This window comes from Pipistrellus hanaki (assembly GCF_964339955.1).
Source record: "Pipistrellus hanaki genome assembly, chromosome: 1".
In the NCBI taxonomy this organism is placed as follows: Eukaryota; Metazoa; Chordata; class Mammalia; order Chiroptera; family Vespertilionidae; genus Pipistrellus; species Pipistrellus hanaki.
The window spans coordinates 9,858,716-9,879,076 of NC_140503.1; the positions used below are offsets into that span (position 1 = coordinate 9,858,716).

General features: G+C 50.3%; 1 protein-coding gene across 9 annotated transcripts in view; it reads left to right on the plus strand.

The window, feature by feature from the left end:
* Positions 1-20,361, plus strand: part of TTC7B (tetratricopeptide repeat domain 7B) — a 183,338-nt gene that overhangs the window by 54,711 nt on the left and 108,266 nt on the right. For 5 of the 9 annotated variants that reach the window (XM_084883843.1, XM_084883845.1, XM_084883851.1 and 2 more), the window contains exons 6-7: positions 559-582; positions 17,897-17,975. In XM_084883843.1, the coding sequence (XP_084739969.1) occupies positions 559-582; positions 17,897-17,975 (103 nt within the window). The remainder of the gene's footprint in view (positions 1-558; positions 583-17,896; positions 17,976-20,361) is intronic. The other 4 variants (XM_084883844.1, XM_084883846.1, XM_084883848.1 and 1 more) reach the window with 1 other exon arrangement.

Sequence of the window (20,361 nt, forward strand, 5' to 3'; positions counted from 1 at the left end):
CCGCCCTTTGTCAGGGGAAAAGGGAGTGAACTGGAAACCCTGGCACACCGGATCGTCTTCCTGGAATGGCTGATCTGTTCAGAGAATCGGATTTGCCAGGTCTCCGACAGTTTTCTTTTTTTAAAGACGTCTTTATTGATGTTAGATAGATGAAGGGAGAAGGGAAAAGAGATAGAAATGTGGATGAGAGAGAAACACGAATCGCTGACTCCTGCACGCCCCCTACCGGGGATCAAGCCCGCAACCCCGGGCATGTGCCCTGACCAGGAATCGAACCCTGATCACCTGGTTTATAGGTCGCCTCTCAAACCCTGAGCCACACCGGCCAGGCTCAGACAGTTTTTTATGAAGGTGAGCGTGGCTGTGACGCCACACAAGAACGTTTCTTACCCGAGCTGCCTCTGAGGAGGGTCTGAGGAAGGTCTGGGAGCCTGAATGTGAGGGAGAGACCTCTCTAATGCATTGATGTTTGATCTTTTCTGTGTTGCTCTTACGAGAAATGCCATGATTCTGTTCCACATCTCTTCAGCTGACCCTTGTTTTGACATTGTGCTGCAGGATAGATGTGCATGAAGACCAACAGTAGGTACCGGTTCCTCTGTAGCTCCCGCTGGGCTGTGCATGGGGGCCCAGAGGCCTGTCCCCTCCCTCTAGGACCGAGGCCCAGCCTCCGGACACACCAACAATGGAGTTGCTCCCTCTTCATTGTTACGAGCTTCAAACCTTGGGGTGCAGCTCATGGACGTGGGATTTCATCTTCCCGGTAGCCCAGAGCCACACCCATCCAATGTCCATTTGCCTGTTTCCCAGGCCCCATTAAACTGCGGGCAAGGCCTGCTGTGCTCTGAGGGCCACTGGCTCCGATTGGCATGGTCCACACCAGACACCCCAAGGTTTGGAATGGCTTGGTGGCTTTGGCACTGAGACGTGCTCAAACTGGATCTCATCTGCCATGGATTGAGATCGTCTGAGCGATGGTGCATGTCCTCTACGCTGAGTTCTGCTGTTTTACTAGTAGATAGAGGGAGAAGGGAGGGGATGTGGAATGTTTTTTCTAGTGATCTGTTTTTCACAGAGGACCCCCAACCAACACCCTCCCTCCCTCTAACGGGTGATCTGTGTGGCAGGTACGCAGTTTCCTGGGGGCTCGCAGGGGAGCCACACCCACCCCTCCCTTCGAAAACGCTCTGTGTGAGGCTGATAAGGATGGCCTGGGGAACGCGTTTTCACCTTCGAAGGCTGTTCGTTGAGGAGGGCAGCTGGGCCCCTGGGCTCTGGCCTCCTGCCGTGAGACACGGCTGCCCACCGAGCCCCGCGGAAGAGGAAGGAGGAGGAGGGGTGTGTTCTCACTAGAGGATGGGTTACCTGCCGGGGACTGCGCACTGGCTCATTTCTCCTCTTACCCAAGTTCACGGAGATTCCCACCGAGGCAGCCAGAGTGAAGGGACTGCTCCCCTTGGAAGCCTTTGCTTCTCTTTCTCTCGCCCTTGCCCTTCTCTCTGGGCTCAGAAGACCCATGGCGATGGCCTCGGGCCAGCTCCTCGCGGTGTCCCTGCGGGGCAGTGTTCTGAAGGCTGGGCTGGGCAGCGGCAACAAGGGATTACTTTGGGGGGAGGGGGAGGTCAAGGCCAGTTTCGAGACCACGGAGGGAGAGAAACCTGTGGGAAGTTTTGGTCAAGCCAAGTGCCATCAGGGTTACTCAGGCCCCAGGGCCACACCGGGGGGTCACTTATCTGTGGGCGCCTGCAGGCAGCACCTCTGAGAGCAGGGGCAGAGGGGCCTCCCCTGGTTCCAGCTCCTGATGCGTCCACTCCGTGCTTGTCTCGCACCTTTTTTTATTTTCTGCACTTTAAAAACGGGCACCTGAGAACGTACAATGGACAGGGTCTGACAGATTTTCAGGAATAGGGAAATAATGCATTAGACAAGAGTTGTGCAATTAGAAACAGAAATTGATAAAGCACATCTTTTTCTTTAAAAATATACTTAAATATATTCAGTTTTTTTGGTTGTCTACAAAAAACCCCCTAGGATTTAATGAGTTGTAGTAATCACTTTTATTCTTTCATAATCCCCCATTTTTTTAAAGAGTGAGCACCAAACTAGTGATCTTGAGTCTCCTTCAGGGAGAACCGGACCCCTGGACCAGTTCCTGGGCCCCTCCTAATCCCTTAGACCAGGGGTCTTCAAACTACGGCCCGCAGGCCACATGCGGCCCGCAGAGGAGTCTGATCCGGCCCGCCAGGTTTTTTGGGCAGTGAACGCAGCCGAGGTGTTACAGTAGGAATTAGTAGTTCATATAGTCCGGCCCTCCAGCTCTCTGAGGGACCGTGATCTGGCCCCCACTTTAAAAAGTTTGAGGACCCCTGCTAGACCCAAGGATGCTTTTTTGTGCCAAGTACTCCCCCTTCACCATCCTTGCTCCTCATGGTGGCATCTCGTTCATGTCCTTTGCCACCTTTGAGGTCGTCAGTATCTGTAGCATGGCCCCTGTTCTACACACGGCGACCTGGCTGCAGGTTCTATCGTTTAGCACTGCACCCCTGTGGTCACTCCTTGTGGAGGGGCTTGGTAGAACCCTCAGACAGTGGTTTTGTCCAGCGCCTGCCTTCTGAGAGAGAAACATCAATGATGAGAGATAATCATTGATTGGCTGCCCCTTACTGGGGATGGAGCCTGCAACGCAGGCATATACCCTACTGGCAATCAAACCATGACTTCCTAGTTCATGGGTTGACACTCAACCACAGAGCCACACCAGATGGGCTCATTCAATAAATTTTTGTCAAGAACCTCACCGGGTTACTTCTAGTGCCAAACACTGTTCTACGTGAACAAGTCAGACCAGTCCCTGCCTTTATGGGGTTGACATCTTGGTTGGGGAAATAGTCAATAAACAAGGCAATGTGATTTACTCCGGGTCACACCACTGATGGGTGGCGGAGCTGGGACCTGCACATCCGCTGACACCCAGTTTGAGTTCTAACCACGCAGACCACGTGCCCACACTCCGTGCTCTCTTTTTAAAAACGGAGTACTAAGCAGCACAGCTCCAAGGAGTGCATTCCACTTAGAAAATAGGAACTTTGAAAAGCCAGTCCAGATGTAATCTATAATAATAAAAGCACAATATGCTAATTAGACCAGACTTCCTTCCAGACGTCCTTCCAAACAAAGCCAGGGCTGCGAGGGAAACCCGGGTCCCAGGTGCCTGTCGGCAGCTGTGGGGAAGGAAGGCCTACTCTTGCATGAATTTCATGCATCAGGCCTCTAGTTATGTCATAAAAAGTGCCTGCGAATTTTCTTTCTCTGTTTAAATGTATATTGGACTGGCTCATCCCCTAATGCCACCAAAACTTTAGTATGGAAACAGAGGAATCTTTGTCAATGTCAATTATGGATCTCCAAGACCATAGGTGAGCCATGGGCACAGGTGATAGCTTTCCGTGCTCTTCGTACGTGTCAGCACTTAACGAGTGTTGAGTCCTGTGCCACCTGGAGGTTTGTCAGGGCTCAGTAAGGGGGAGGCTCCGTGGTGGTCTGTCTAGGCTCCCAGTGCAGGGGTGGGTGGGCGGGGCGGGCATCTGTGTACTCCACTGTGTGCTCCCTCCCGGAAGTTCCGTTTCCTTTAGCAAACAGTTGGTCCCCTTTATCTACTTTGGTGCCCCCCCCAGCGTCATTTTTTAACATAAGCAGTGTTGCCTGGTAACATAATTGTCATTTTATCTTTATTAGGTTGCCAGCGAAACAGAATTGGAAAGCTCACCTAAGGTCAAATTCTCAAGCAGTAGAGGAAAGGAATTTGTTAACCCTTTGTCCACATTGTATTTTTTCCTGGTATAACTTGTTTACTGTCTGTTTCCGATCACTGGACTGTAAGTTCCGCTGGGGTAGGAGCTTTTGTCTGCTTTATTTGGGGAGGGATCTGTATCTTGAGCAGTGTCTGGCGTACAGTTGGACATGAATGAATGAATGAATGAATGAACTCATTTTCAGCTGAGATGGCTGTGGCTCACAGATGCCTAGCAGTGTGTTTTCTTTAAACGTAGTTAGTGCAACATTCATGTATTAGAAGCTAGATATGTTTATTGAACACTGTGCTAGGTCCTGGGGACATAAGGATGAACAGAACCACCTGGACTGGCTTCATGGGACCCGCTGCCCTGATTGCTGCTTCTTGGTGGGAAAGAGGGGGATGTCACCGGCCATCTAGGTCTTCCTGCATATGACGTCCTTCTGTGAAAAGAGGGTGAAGGGGGCCGGTAGCAAATGATTTCCTTGATCTCAGGAACAGACAGTGTTTCTGGGTCATAGGGACCTCTGTTGTGTGCCCTGACTCTGAGATTGGGGGGAGGGCCATTTACAGTGATGGTGGCTTTAGTTGAGAAACTCCTTACACAGGCCCTGGCAGACTCATTCATGTCTAGAAGTTCCTAGCGTGGCCGCATTTTGGTGCTCTAGGCCTCCTTACTTCAGCGTACCACATACACATCTGGATGGGATTCCGGAGTTCCCACACAGGAAAGAGAATTATTGTCTTCTGTGGGTTGGTTGTTTGAGAACATTTGCTCCCAGGGCCTCCCAGACCCACGTTTTAAAAAAAAACACGTGACTCTTCCAGATGAACCCTTCATGGGCTGTTCATTATTGGACACAGAAGCACAGGAGCGTGTTTTAGCATGGCCTCTGTAGGCAGCCCCTCGAGGGCAGGCCACTGAAATGACACGTGTGTGTTGGGAAAGAGGAATGCACATCCTGTCTGGACAGAAGGAAGCCAGACTCGCCCTCTCTGACTGTTGGGAGCTTTCTTGGTAATTTGGTGAATGTCTGTGCTGCAGAGCAGGCCGTGCTGTAGCTGCCCGGGAGGGAGTGTGGGAAAGTGCTCAGGGTTAACCTACTTCTTCCCTCCCCTGGTTTAGGTGTCAAATGCATTCATATTTTACACGAGGGAAGGATGGGAGTGGAGGCCCCAGCTTGTTTTTACTTCCTACCTATTTCTTTTTAAATCATTGTTTTTCTCTCCTTTTTCCTTTTTGCAGAGGTATTTTTAGTTAACTCTTAGAGAGATTGAGCTAAAGCCCAGAAAATTACTGAGACATCTTTGGAGAATTTCTTCTTTTTTTTTTTTTTTTCTCTTTTTCTTTTTCTTTTTTCTTTTTTTTTTTGGAAACACTAGAACCTTCTACTGAATATGAGAGGGGCCATACATTTTCTTACAAATACCTGCCTTTGTATTTGTGTAGCAATGTCTGCCATCGGTCTGTACACCATTAAGGAAATCTATGATAAAAATGTATTTTCTCATAGCTAAGTCCTGCATTAAATTACAAGATTTAAAAAAAATGAATGAATTCTTTTTTTCAATTGATGTTTGGGTTTTCCACCTTCTCTGCTTTAGGTTTGAATTTTGACTTCATATTCACAAGTGACTTTGGTGCTAATTCTCCAGGCCCCGCCCTGACACTGCGGCTCTCTCCTGCTGCTCGCTCCTGCCAGGTGCTGGGTTGGTGGGCATGGTAGCCTGTTCTCCTTTGAATCTGGCAGAAAAGCATCAGAAGCAGCCGTCTCTTCATGTTATAAACAAGCCACGGAAATATCAGGACGAATCCAATGCTGTGTTTCTTCCAAAAAATACCCAGAAAAACCTTAGCCAGACTTGGTAAAAATCTCTGAATACAGATTTTTTTTTTTCCTTTTCAAAAAAGATGCAGTTTTATTGCTTTCCAAGTACATTGTGAGCTAGTTAAGGAGAAAAACAATTGCCTACTCAATTTCACAAATGTTCATTGAGAGCCTGCTCGGGGCCAGTCACTAGGGTGTGCTCTGGAGGCAGGAGATGAATACCAATGTTCTGTGAGCCCTGGGGAAGGCAAGGGTGTCAGCAGGAAGTGTGGCACCTGGTGAAAAGCACCAGCCTGAAGGATGGGAGGGGGAAGGAGAAGGAGGCGAGGAAGGAGGAAGAAGCTGCTTGCCTGGGAGAGTTCAAGTTTTTTTGAATTGACATTTGAACTTGGCCTTTGAGGGAGGGGTAAGATTCCCCCTTGTTAGGGAGGATTGGGGGACAGGAGGTAGTCCTGGTCGAATGCTCGGTCTCCCAGACCAGATGCACGTTATGAGCTCTTGAGAGCAGCGTAGTCTAGCGGTTCCAAGAGCACTGGCTCTGGATCCAGCCGCCTGGGTTTAAGTCTTACGTTCACTGTGACATTGGCGAGCTATTTGACCTCTCTGTGTTTCAGTTTTCTCACTTGTAAACCGGGGATAATAATAGAACCTACTTCATAGTGTTGTTAGTGGATTAAGTGACTTAGTAATTATAGTGTGTTTGGACGGTGTCTGGCACATAGTAAGCATTATACACGGGCTTGACAAGTGAGTGAAGGGTTTGTCAGCTCCCTGACGGAAAGGTAAGAATTGGCAACTGGAATCCGGGAAGACGATAACAACAGCGGTGGCATTTGGTTCTTCTCACATATCCACATAAAAAAAGACACAGTAACCAGATAGGAAAACCACAACCCATGAACAACATTTACAACAAAACCAGATGACAGGGTATACTCATGAGTCCCTAAGGACAGGCTGATGGGAGCAAATTACCAACAGCTACAGGATAGCATGTAATTTGCATTTGTGTGGGTGTGAGCAGAAGGAAGCGATGGGACATCTGATGGACCAGGGAACGGGAGACCCTGAAATAGCCAACACGTGTTTATTGGAGAGCGCCTCTAGCCAATCTGAGATTAGCAGCTGAAAATGGGAAGTAAGGTCTGAGGGGCGGGAGCGGCCCGGCCCTTCTGACCCAGCAGAGCTCTTTTCTGGGACTGGGCCCCTCAGCGAGGGAAACTGCCGAGAGTGGAATGCTGCTTTATTCAGGTATACATTTCATAGCAAAAATGTTATAAATACACAGTTTAATTGTTTTTTAATATATATACTGATTTCAGAGAGGAAGGGGGAGAGAGAGAGAGATAGAAACATCAGTGATGAGAGAGAATCATTGATTGGCTGCCTCCTGCCCACCCTCCACAGAAGATTGAGCCCACAACATGCACATGTGCCCTGACTGGGAATCGAACCATGACCTCCTGGTTCACAGATCGACGCTCAACCAGTGAGCCACACCAGCTGGGCTACAGTTGAATAGTTTTAAATAAATGTACACAGCGGTGCAGTCATCTGCATGATTCAGCTTTACAACATTTCCATCACTCTAAAGAGTTCTTCAAGCCTATTTGCCATCAGTCCCCACTCCCACCCCCAATGCCAGGCAACCACTTATCTGTTATTTGTCTCTAGAGATTGGCCTTTTCTAAAAACTTTACATAAATGGAATCACAGTCTATCTAGTAGTCCTTTATGTCTTTTTTTCTTTTTTTCTTTTGGTGTCAAGAGTGGGATCTGAGTCCTTTATGTCTTGCATCTTCAACTTAGCACAGTGTTTTTGAGGTTCACCCACATTGTAGTATGTACCCAGAGGCCCCTCCTTTTTGTTGGTTATTCCGCTGTATGGATATGCTATATTTTGCTTGTCCATTCACCAATTGATGAGCATATGTTTCTACTTGGGGGCTCTTATGAATAATGCTGCTATGGACATTTGCATACAAATTTTTCCGCAGACATATGTTTTCCTTTCCCTTGGATAGATTCATGGGAATGGAACTGATGGGTCATCTGATAAGTTCATGTTTAACTTTTTAAGAAACTGCCAAACTGTTTTCCAAAGTGGCTGCTCCACATTACATTTCTACCAGCAGTATCGGAGAGTCCCAGTTTCTTTCCATTCTCTTCAGTTCTTGGTATGGCCAGCTTTTCACTTAGAGCTAGTCCAGTGTGTTTATCGTTTTAATTTGCATTGCCCTAGTGATTAATGTTGTTCAGCAGCTTTTCATGTCCCTATTATCTATTCTTACATGTTCTGTGGTGAAACACTGTTTGAATATTTTGCCCTGTTTTTCTTTGGGTTGTCATTATCAGGATACAAGTTCTTTATCAGATATAGCATTTGTAAATATTTTCCACCAGTCCCTGGCTTCTATTCATTTTTAATGATGTCATTTAAAGAGGAAAAGTTAATTTTAATGAAATTCAATTTTTCAGTTTTTTTTAATTTATAGATTATCCTTTTGGTGTCATATCGAAGACATTTTCACCTAACCTAAAACCATGAAGATTTTCTCCCATGTTTTATTTTACAAGTTTTATAGTTTTTCCTTTTACATGTAGATCTTTGATCTGTTTTGATTTAATATGCGTGTGGTATGGGATAAGGGTCTGAGTTAAATTTTTTGCATCTGAATATTCATTTGTCTAAGCACCATTTATTAAAAAGTCTTCTTTCCTATTAAGTTGCCTTGACGGCCGAGACCGGTTTGGCTCAATGGATAGAGCGTCGGCTTGGGGACCGAAGGGTCCCGGGTTCGATTCCGGTCAAGGGCATGTACCTTGGTTGCGGGCATATCCCCAGTAGGGGGTGTGCAAGAGGCAGCTGATCGATGACTCTCTCTCATCGATGTTTCTAACTCTCTATCTCTCTCCATTCCTCTCTGTACAAAATCAATAAAATATATATATTTAAAAAAAAAAAAAAAAAAAAAAGTTGCCTTGACATGTTAGTAAAAAATTAACTAATTGAACTTAAATGTAAAGGTTTATTTCTGGAGTATCTATTTTAGGATCTTTGAAGAGAGAGTAAAATAACTGCTAACTGTCTTGCCAGTGGTCTACTAGTAAATCTGACTCACTTGCTGGCAGGGTCCCTCGGCCTGGCCTGCAGGGAATGGGCCGAAACTGGCTCACTGACATCCCCTGAGGGGTCCCGGATTGTGAGGAGTGCAGGCCAGGTCGAGGGACCCCACTGGTACACTATCAGGTTGGGGAGGGACTGTGGGAGGGCTCCAGGGCGTGTCTTGCCCACTCCTGATTGGCCAGACCCAAGCAGCAAGCTAACCTACTGGTTGGAACATCTGCCCCCTGGTGGTCAGTGCACATCATAGCAACCGGTCGAGCAGTCGGACACTTAGCCTGTTAGGCTTTTATTATATAGGATGTCAGCTCTTGTAGATGGCTTAAAGGGGCTTGAAAATAGCTCATCCCCCTGCACAAATTAAATATTCTTCCCACAGGTGGCCCTGGCCCCACTAAGGTGCTTAGCAAAGCCTTTTCTCTGTAGGAGGCTCATAAGTACAGTCCAACTACCATCTGAGTAGTTGGTGTGCGTTTTCACTGGGAAGGGCCAAATGAATGAGGCAAGGACGAGAGGACTTCAGGCAGAAGCCTTTGGACGGACCCATTTCCATATCGCTCTCACTTTGTCAGCGTTAGCCCCTTGTCTGACTGTCTGACTTCCGAGTTCTGTCTCTGCTGTCCCCTCGTCATCCTCCCGCACGGGAAGGGGCCACGGATCCCGCTCCTTCTTTCGAGCCCATGTGGTGAGTCCATGTTGTGGGTCCATGTGGAGACGTCACCTGGCCCTGCGGCTCCCAGCCTCTCGCTTCCCTCCTGCCTCTGTGAAGCTTTTGTGTTTGTGTCACGGGAGTTAGTCACACTTTCCAGTTTGTTTGCGGGCTTTTGCACGGCAGGGATCAGCGGCAGCTCTTCTGGCTCTGGGATGAGATCGGACCCGTGTCAAACACCAGCTCTCCTGTGTGCAGGCTGCGCGATGGTCCCGGGCATGATACATAAGTCCTCCGAGCCTCTGCTTTCTCCCGCACGAAGCCACAGGAGGTGCTAAATAAATACTTGTTAATTGAGAAGAAACTTTGCCATAGTATATAATAGAAGCAGTTCTGATTTTGCGCTGTTTTCTGCTAAATCAAAGACACACAAACATACCAGTGGCGGCTTTGGGCTCCTGCCCAATAAATGTTTGTCTGTGGGACTGAACGCCAGATGGCGGGTGGTGGGAGGCAGCGGATGGCTGGGCAGTGGGACGCTTGACGGGATTTTGGGCTCGGCCAGGAGCTTCCCGGTGTCCCCTTCACTGGGCGCTGGAAGTCGCACAGTCCCATCTTACAGATGAGGACACGGGTGAGGTCTGCTGCCCACGTTCCCACCCTCCTCGGCGTGTGCCAGGCATCAGGGTGTTTTCCCTCCGCCCTTTTCCATGCCTCACGTTCCTTTCTCCCTCCCCTTCTGCTCATGATCACGCCTTGCCCCTTTCTTCTTTTCTGTCCCCAACACACTGCCTTTCCCAGGCCCGAGCAGGTCATGTGGCGGACTCCGGAGCATGGGAATCCCAGCGGCACGAGGCCTCACACCGAGCAGAAGTGCTGCTTCCAAGGAGCAGATGGGAGGCTCCTGGTACTGGTTGCCCAGCAGATCCCCTTCCTTCGCCGTTGGGTGTGAAAGGCCTGCTTGGGAACGGGGCGCTTTGGGCTGGCCTGGGCCTGAGCACCCGCAGTGGCTCCCTCCATCCCCCCAGCGGCTCCTCACCCAGGCCTGCCGCCTGCCTGGCTCCCGAAGCCACTGGGACCAGTGACCCCTATGGTGAAAGGCCCTTTTCCCTTGGACTTTTTTAGTCGTAGTTTTTGATACCTTGTCCCCGAGGTGGTTTGTAAATGGCAGCCTCCTGTTTCCTGACTGGAACGGGAGGGAACTGCTCTTCACTGTCAGCTCCAGGGTGTGGCACGTGGGGAAGGATCCCCCCGCCACACACACACACACACATACACACACACCCTTTTATCTGTGTGGAATTCCAGGTGAATACTCTGAAGAACAATCCTTATATGTGAGATACTGGTTTGTTTATTAGATTGAACAGTCCGGCTGTGTTAAATACTGTTTGGCTGCTAGGGTTCAGCTGAGCATCATTCTAAGTTCACGGGGAAGCATGCTTGTTGGCTGGATCACTACTGCCTCCCCGTACATAGTAGGCCCTTATTATCTAGGTATACACACATTTAATTTTTTAAATGTATGGGCTGTGCCTGGGAATAGAACCATGACCTCCTGGTCTGTAGATCAATGCTCAACCACTGAGTCACACCTGAGGATGTTTATTGATTTTAGGCAGAAATACCAATGTGAGAGAGGAACATTGATTGGTTGCCTCTCATACTCACCCCGATGGGGGATTGAACCTACAACCTTTTGGTGTATGAGATGATGTCCCAACCAACTGAGCCACCAGGCCAGGGCTCAACAATTATTTTTTGAATGAGGATTGATATCCTTTGACTCAACCCCAGCGGTTGGAAAGAAGGAAGGACATGAGACCGGGTAAGCCTGTCCCTATTTCTGTTTCCGTGGAGACTCGGGCTTTGGGCGTGGGGAGAAATAGCAGAAGGCCGAGTCGCTCTTCCGCCTGAGCTCCCGGAGCAGTTGGTCCGGCTCTCATCGAGGCCTCCTGCACGCCAGGTGGGAGGCACCTTGTGCATGTCCCTGTGGAGACCCTGAGAGGACTCTCCGGGCCTTTTTTGATTTGTACCTCTACTACCTGGCACACAGAGCCTGCCCGCCTGCTGCCTGCTGCCCGCCGCTGACCAAAACGCCCAATTCCTCTGCTTTTGTCACAAGGAAGCCTCAGTTGCTGAGGTAGGGAAAAAAAAGAAAAATTGTTAAGCCTGGTACAACTCTCATTAGGTTTGAAATGAGACTTCCGGAAGCTCCGCCTGCTTATTCACATCCCAGCGCTGGTGGTTGTCACACCCGTCACTGTATCCGGCCTGCAGCTGGCTGGCTGCGTTGGTCAGAGAGAGTCCTTTGCTAACGAGGCCAAGGTTGTGGGTCGGATCCGTGGGCTCTGACGGCTGCGAGCCATCTGTCTTCACAACAAGTGTCCCTGGGTCCCGGGCCGGAGGGTGCAGGGAACAGAAGCTGGGCCCGTGAAAGATGGCCTTCTCTTCCCCCACTTCCCAGCTCCGGGTCTCTGGTTTTGATTTCAGACTTTCCCCACTGATGATACTAATAGTCAGATAAACGGAGGGGAAGCGGTTCCCAAGCTTGAGAATGGAGAGAGATGGGCCTAGAGGGTCAGGACACGTCTGTGTTTCCGGGGTTATAAGTGTGGACGTTGTCCAGAGTACCTATAGGCACGTCTCATGGCGTAAGAAGTACCTGATTCACTCGCTCCCTTGGTAATCGAAGCTCAGCAAAGAGAACGGGAAAGGGATTTCAGAATAGAAGAAGGTGCTCACTCTGTGGGGGTCAGGGGGCATACACCGCCTACGAGGTGTCACTGGGTGCCTGGTTAGATCTGGGCTGTTGGGCCATGGAGAGGCGGTACAAAGAGGGCCTGTGCTCTCAAGATGGTCACAGCCTGGTTGGAAGACAGACCTAAATACACATGAAAATCAGCGTGTCACGTGTCACCTACACTGAAAATACACGGGCACCCGTTGGGAGCACCCGGGACCGGTGCCTTGGTCTTCCCGGAGAGGCTGGGAGAAGGCTCCCGAGGGTAGCCTTTGACCTGGGTCTCGATGGATGACTTGAAGTTTCTTTGCACACTTCAAGCAGAGAGAGGAGCCATGGGTAAAGGCATATGGGAAGGAAACTTTCCCTCAAGTGTCTGGAAGATTTTTTTAAATCTTGAAATCCTCATCATCTACATGGCTGTCTCAAAGCTGTCAGGCCAGGCATGCCCGGCGACGTCGCTTGGTGCCAGCCTGTCACCCCTCCCCCGGGCACCCAGGCACGGCCACCGCGGGCACAGGAGGATTCTGTTCAGGGGAGAGCTGTGCTGTGCTACCTGCAGCGCCAAAAAGGGGGACAAGAAGCAGGGAGATGTACCCCCTGTGGCCTCGCTTAATCCCATGAATATTTACTGAGCACTCTCTGTGTCCCAGGCTCTGGCTGAGGGATGTGGGGCATGGCCGTGGGCAAAACAGAGATCCTGGCTTGGGGGCTGTGGAGCCTCTGAGCTCCCTGAGGCAGGGATGGCGGCCCTCGTTCGCCAGCGTGTCCTCAGGGGCAGCCTGGGACTTGATGCTCAGTAAAGGCTGGGATAACCTGCCACTTGGCAGTTCCAGAGGTGATGGTTGATAAGAGACCAGGGATCTGGCAGCCGGAAAACTAAAGTATTCCCATCAGAACTCTGAGTTTGCATAGCAGTGACAGTTGATGCTGACCTTAAGTACATTGGTGGCCTGGGCCAGGCTCTGAGGTCAGACGGTCATTTAGAAGGGTACGTTAAGGGGGAGAATTGTATTTTCCCTTTTCGCTCCCAAGAAATGGGGAGAGGAAGAACAGAGCACTGTTTTGAGTTTGCTGTGGAAGCAGCGCCCGTCCGAGGCGACGTGGCTCTCAGGCTCCGAGTTTTCCGTTTTGATTTGGGGTTGGGAGCGTGGCTTCCTTTCTGTGTACTTTCCCCCCTCGGTTAGGTGCACAGAGGCCCAGGTGGCGGCGTTCAGGAGCTGAGGAGGCTGTTACGAGGCCTTGGACAGAGCCAGGCGCTGCTGTAGGCTTGTTCCTGAGAATGTCCACTTCAGAGGCCAGACTTCCAAAGTGCTGCTGCAGGCCAGGGGGTCAGGAGGCAAGCCATAGCCTCCTCTTCCCCCCCCCCCCCCCCGTGTCCGCAGGAAGTCATGCTTTTGCACTGACCTCATGGCCAGCGGACAAGCCCTAGAAGGAGGAGATTCAGGAGGAGGAGGAGGAGACCAGATAAAAAAGGGAGGAGAGAAGGAAGAAATGGAAGTAGGTCAGGGAGAGGGAGGCTGTGTCCTCATGAAAAGGGACAGAGACCGAGCGGGAGGTTGCCTGAGTTTGAACAAGAGCGAGGCCGTGGGACACAGGGTTGGGGACAGGCAGTGACGATGGAAAGTGAAAGCAGGGTTTTTGCCTGTTTTTCTGGCTGAAAACCGGCTGGTGCTCAAAGGACCTGCTGGAGCTTTCTCCTTGGTCATAGCCGAGCTGTTTGGGAACCGGAACCGCCTGACCTGGGTGAAGAGGCACCCAGCTCAGGGAGCGTGCCAGAGCAAGGTGCTGGGTGAACCCCAAGTTCTGACAGCTTGCCAGTGCACCTGCTGCTCGGATGTTGGCAGAAACATCCCTTTTGGGAATCGTTGGCCATACTGAATTTGGACATCACGGCGCTCTGGTGTTGAAATGGAGTGATGACCTCCCTCCCGTCAGGGGTCTGGGGGAACCCTCCCCACCGGGGACACGCCTCGCCTCTCCTCATCCTGGAGCAGAGTCACTAAGCCGCAGTTCCTTCCGCCTAGTTGCTGAATCACAACATTTTCAGGATAAAGTAACAGTTCAGAGACATGACGCAGTCCTGTGGCGTTTGTTTACTTCCCTCCTATCAGCATAATTTATAGCATTTAGAGCAGTGGTTCTCAACCTTTCTAACGCAGCAACCCTTTAATACAGCTCCTCATGTGGTGGTGACCCCAACCATAAAATTATTTCCGTTGCTACTTCGTAGCTGTAATTTTGCTGCTGTTATGAATCATAATGTAAATATCTGTGTTTTCCGATGGTCTTAGGCTCTACAGCAGCGGTTCTCAACCTGTCGGTCGCCTAAGACCACTGGAACACACAGATATTTACATTACAATTCATAACAGTAGCAAAATTGCAGATATGAAGTAGCAATGAAAATAATTTTATAGTTTGGGATCACCACACCATGAGGAACTGTACAAAAGGGTCGCGGCATTAGGAAGGTTGAGAACCACTGATTTAGAATCTAACTCTTACAAGTTAATTTCCTTTTTTGTTCCTTTGTCTCATGATTATCCAACTAGATTAAAAATTATTTTTTCTGCTGCCAACAGTGAAAGCGATCGGCTGAATAAAATGATGTGACCTAAGGATGTATGATGGTGTAGGCGTCCATGAGAATTGTATGTTTCTGCATTTGGGATTCTTTTTCGCTTTCTTTTTTTTCTTTTTTCTTTTTAAAAAAATATATTTTATTGATTTTTTACAGAGAGGAAGGGAAAGAGATAGAGAGTTAGAAACGTCGATGAGAGAGAAACATCGACCAGCTGCCTCTTGCACACCCCCTACCGGGGATGTGCCCACAGCCAACATACATGCCCCTGACCGGAATCAAACCTGGAACCTTTCAGTCTGCAGACCGACACTCTACCACTGAGCCAAACCGGTTTCAGCTCTTTTTCGCTTTCTAATATTGAAAATGAGCAGCCTTCTACCCTCAGCTCCTCCTCCTTCCTGCTGCCGAGTTGGCCTGCGGTTGGACAGCCAGCCTCGTGGGTGGACAGCCGGCCTGATGGGGCCGCGGTTCCTGTGGGCAGCACGGCCCCAGGCATGCCGAGCGAGGTATCCGTGGCTACTGTGCATCCGTGGTTCACGAGCAGGATGCCTCCCAGTTGGAGGAGGAATCTGATTCTGAATCCTAAGCTCTCTCCAGAAATAAACCAGAAACAGTTTGAGACAAACTTGTCTCTGCTTCCAAGGTAACGTCAGTGCTTTGGGAATATGCCCTCGATTCCCCTTCCCATGTGTGACAGCGCCTGGGCCGGGACACTTCCTCCGTCCTCCAGCAGAGGGCCTCGGTCGTGCACGGGAGAGCCGCCTCCGCCTCAGGGGGGAGGGGAATGGATGCATCCTTTTCCCTCTAAGGCGGGGGCGGCGTTAGTTCGGCCGCTTCACCTGGGCCAACAGACTTTTCCCCGTTGTGAACGGTTCCTAGGAGTATCTCATTGGCTGCCATCCCTGGAATGCATGACATTTACACCGTGTATATATATTAGATGATTTGCATATTCATGATACAAAACATAGGCCCGAGCTCTTGCATGCACAGTGTGTGCTTTCTCCTAGAGCTGTACTTCATTCAGAGAACCTACGTTTCTTTTGCCCAGGAAGGTGACAGCTCCTGGCTCACCCTCTTGCCGGGTCTGGGAACCTGAGCAAGCCGTGTCCCTTCCGTGTCCTAATGAGCAGACAGGGTTAGGTCCTCATCGCTAGAATAGTGTGCTTTAGTCTCGATAAGCCACTCCTTCTGTGAGGAGGATGCAGGGACATTCTGAGTGATCAGTTCCCACCGTGCAGCCTTCCCTGAGCTACAGAGTTTAAATTTGATGCTGCCCGTTCGAGGCCTGATTTCTACCCTGGTCAACAGCCCTTGAAATCTGGGTCTCCCGTTGTGTCTGTCGTCTCAATCCCGTCTCAATCCCTGCCACACGGTACAAAATGCCACTCGTTCGGTGCCTCGTGCCTCGTGGGGGCTTCATCGGCGGTTCTGGAATACAAGCAGACACCTCCGTTCTACCCGTCCACGTTTTCGCTGTCGCTGTCTCCTTCCCCCACACTGCTTACGAGAGCTGAGCTTCAGCCCAAAAGCAAATGTACTTTGTTGCCTGAGAACACGGATCCATAAAAACAAATGAAGGGGAAAGCAGAGGAGACTGCGTGTCCCAGGGCCTGTTACCTAATCCTTACCCACATCTCCTTCCACGCTGCTCTGAGCCCGGAGCACACGCTTCCCTTTTTATGCCCCCATAAACCTGGCCCGCCACCACCCGGTCCGCGTGGGCGAGCGGAGGACGGCGTGTGTGTGCCCCTGTGCCCATAAGCGGAGCGCTGCTCCGGGGCCGTGCTCGTGAATGAGAGCCCTGGGATGCCGTGTAGGCAGGAGAGGCGGACTGATGGCCCCTGCGAGTGTCTGTAACGTACAGAACGCACATTCGGTTTGATTTAATACCTTTGTGCCGTTTGAAATGTCATCCAAGCAGAGGGCCAAAATGCCTGGAGCATCTGCCACAGCCTGCGGGGCTGGCTGACAGGTCTGCACCTGCTGACCGGCCCTGCGGCGGCTCGGAAAGATGAGACGTGTCCTAATGAGCGGGTTATAAATATCCCCGAGTTATGTCATAGGCGGCGGCGGCGCACGATGCAGAGGGACCGGCCGGGGAGGGCGCCAGCTGAGCAGCCAGGCGCAGCTTTCAGCGAGGACAAGTGGGGCCTGGATAGATTGACCAGGATGTTACTCGGGAATCATTTGTCCCTTAATGAAATGTGTCACCACACACGCCTCCGTGAGGTGTGTGGGGCAGCGGGATGCGCCGTGCTCCGAGCCGCCGCAGCTCAGGTTCCTCGCTCCTGCAGCTGCTCCCGGAAGGGGCCCCCACCCTTTGCTTCTCCGCGGGGTGGGAGGCGGGGGTGGGGTAGCGTTTGATGGATTGATTGGGAAGTAATTTATGTTTGCAAAGAGGCAGCGTGGCTGCTTGGTGGAGCCCTTCCTTTATCCCACCTTTTCTCTCTGTCTCGCCCATAAACCTGCATACTCCTGATACGAAACGTAGGCCTGAGCGCTTGCATCCACAGTGTGTGCCTTCTCCTAGAGCTGTACTTCACTTTGAGAATCTACGTTTCTTTTGCCCAGGAAGGTGACAGAGCCCCCGGCTCACCCTCTTGCCGGGTCTGGGAACCGGAGCAAGCCGGGTCCCTTCCGTGTCCTAATGAGCAGACAGGGGTAGGTCCTCATCGCTAGAATAGTGTGCTTTTGCCTGGATTAGTCACTCCTCTGCGAAGGGGACGCAGGGGCATTCTGAGTGACCGATTCCCAACGTGCAGCCTCTCCCCACGCTGCACGCGGTGCCTTGTGGGTATTTCTGTCCCCCAGTTGCCACCCACCTTTTAGATGAAAAGACAGATTTCAGCGCCGCTCAGCAGAGCAGGAAAACCACGGAGCCACCTAAGGATGAAGATAAACTCTGGCAAGATACCTTGCTTTTGTGGGGCAGGGAGAAGGGAGCCTCAGAATCCATTTTCCAACTTTTGTTTTTTTGTGAGAAAATTTGGTTTCAGAAACACAAAAAGCCATCAGTCCTAGGTCATATTTCGGAGATCCGAACAAAGATGGACAGGCACATTTGGGATAATTGTTGCTTAAAACCTAGCCCACAGCTTTTATGTAGATAAAAGATTTGATGTTAGTACACGCGAGATGGAAATCCTGTCACATTCTGTGTGCACACAGGAACTTGACCAGAGGAGTGGGGAGATTCAGAGAGCTCCTCCGAGCGGTGGAGACGAGAACAACTCAGAACCTGCGAATGGTGAGTGTGGTGAACGACTCCACTACGTGTAATCTCTCTCTCTCTTTCATATTTGTTAATAGCTATAGTTTACATATCATATACTTAACTGTTTATAGTCAGTGGTTTTTCGTATATGCACAGGATTGTTTAGGCATCACTAATAGTTCATTTCAAAACCCATTAGTAGTCAATCTCCATTCTCCCCGTTCCCCAGCCCCTAGCAATCACTCATTTACTTTCTGTTTCTATAGATCTCCCTCTCTGGGACATTTTACATACACGGCATAATACAATATGTAGTCTTTTTGTGACTGGCTTCCTTTACTTGGGATATTTTTTTAAGGTTCATCCACGTTGTAGCCTGCACCAGCATTTCGTTCCTTTTTTGCTACCAAATAATATTCCATTGTATGGATTAAGACACCAGAGGCCCGGTGCATGAAATTCATGCATGGGTGCGGTCCCTAGGCCTGGCTGGTGATCAAAGTGTGAGCATCTGGCGTAGAAGGGCAGGTCCCAGCTGACCTCTGGGCCCTGGGCAGCACCTGGGCCCCGACCCTCGCACGCCCCCCTCCACCTGAGTCACAGCGCCTGAGTCTCCATGTGGAGATGCAGTGAGTGCGGCTCAACGCCACAGGCCGGGGTGCAGCGTGGGCCTCTGGGCCGCCCAGCAGTGCCGCATGGAAGCCAGGCGGGCAGCACACTCTCTCCCAGCCGGCCTCGAAGACTGGCTCCTGTGCAAACCCACGGTGAACTCCTGTGGTCCCAGAGGCTGTGGCCTGGCTCACCCAGAAGACACTGCGCAAGTGCAGGGAGGGCTCCTCATGGGCACCCAGCACCTGAGTACGGGGGTGGAGGGAGCTGGGGAGTGGGGGCTTCCCCAGTGCATGAGCCCTGACATCCAGGGGTGGGGGGAGGTAACAGAAGGAATGAGAGTGAGCTCAGCAGACACCCAGCAGTCTCACTGCACCTCCATCACCCCCAGGTAGCTGGTGAGAGGCCACAGCATGTCCTGATGCCCGCCATGTTCCGCACTGCCCCCTGGTGGTCAGCACACATCATAGTGAGCAGTCGAACTCCTGGTCTCCCTGTCAAACTCTCAAACAACCGCCCGAGGGGACAATTTGCATATTAGGCTTTTATTATATAGGCTTTTACTTATCCATTCATTAGTTGATAGACTTTTAGGTTATTTCACTTTTTAGCTGTTATGAATAATGCTGTTGTGAACATTCTTATGCAAGTTCTTATGTGATCAGATGTGCTCATTTTTGGGGGGTATGTACCTAGGAGTGGAATTGCTGGATCTTATGGTGACTATTTTTAACACTCAGAGGAGTTGCCAACCTCTTTTCCAAAGTGGTTGCACCATTTTGCATCCTGGCCAGAAGTTATGAGGCTTCCTTCTGGTTTTTTCACACCCTCCACATTTGTTGTTGTCTGTCTTTTTAGCTGTGGCCATCCCAGTGTGTGTGAGGCGCTGTCTCATGGTGGTTTTGGTTTCCATTTCCCTGGTGGCATCTTGATGTTGGGCATCTTTAGTGCTCATCGGTAGTGCTCTCTCTTGAAACCTAAGAAATGCATCCCGTAAGGCAGGTGGAATGTAAGCCCTCCCAGATGCCATTGCGGGAAGGGATGGCTTGTATGCTAATGATTCATACAGACAGAGCAAAGCGGATTAGCCCTGCGCAGTACCTAGTTGTTTGACTAACTATATTGACCATAAAACTTAGAAGTTAAATAACTGGTTGATCAGCCACTCTCCTTTTGACTTGAGTTCTCTCTCTTCATTTTTAATCCTTTCACTTTCCTTCCTTCACCACACCTTCATAGCTTGCCCTTCAGAGCCATAGCCACTGAGTGAGTGAGTGTTTGGGCAAAGGCCTGATGCTTACTGAGAGCAAATGCTGCCTGTCAGCAGGATACAGAAACCCCATGTAAGCCTGCAGCTTCTTTTGTCTTCTGTCATCCATGCGACTGTCCTCCCTTATCATAAATCCTCTAGCTGCTGTAGGAGAGCGTGCCCTGGGGCCAGGCTAGCAGCTTCCTGTCACAGATACGAGCCTGTATCTTCAGTTCAGTGTCTCCAGAGTTTTAGATGCAGACATACTATAACTCATGGGGCCAGATGGCTAAGCCATGGGCTTTACTGGAACAATGGGGGTGAGAGAAGATGGACTTACACATGCCTGCCCCACCAACAGCTCACATGGTCTTCAATATTTATTTACATAGTCATCTGATTTTTAAAAAATATATATTTTATTGATTTTTTACAGAGAGGAAGGGAGAGGGATAGAGTTAGAAACATCGATGAAAGAGAATCATTGATCAGCTGCCTCTTGCACACCTCCTACTGGGGATGTGCCTGCAACCAAGGTACATGCCCTTGACCAGAATCGAA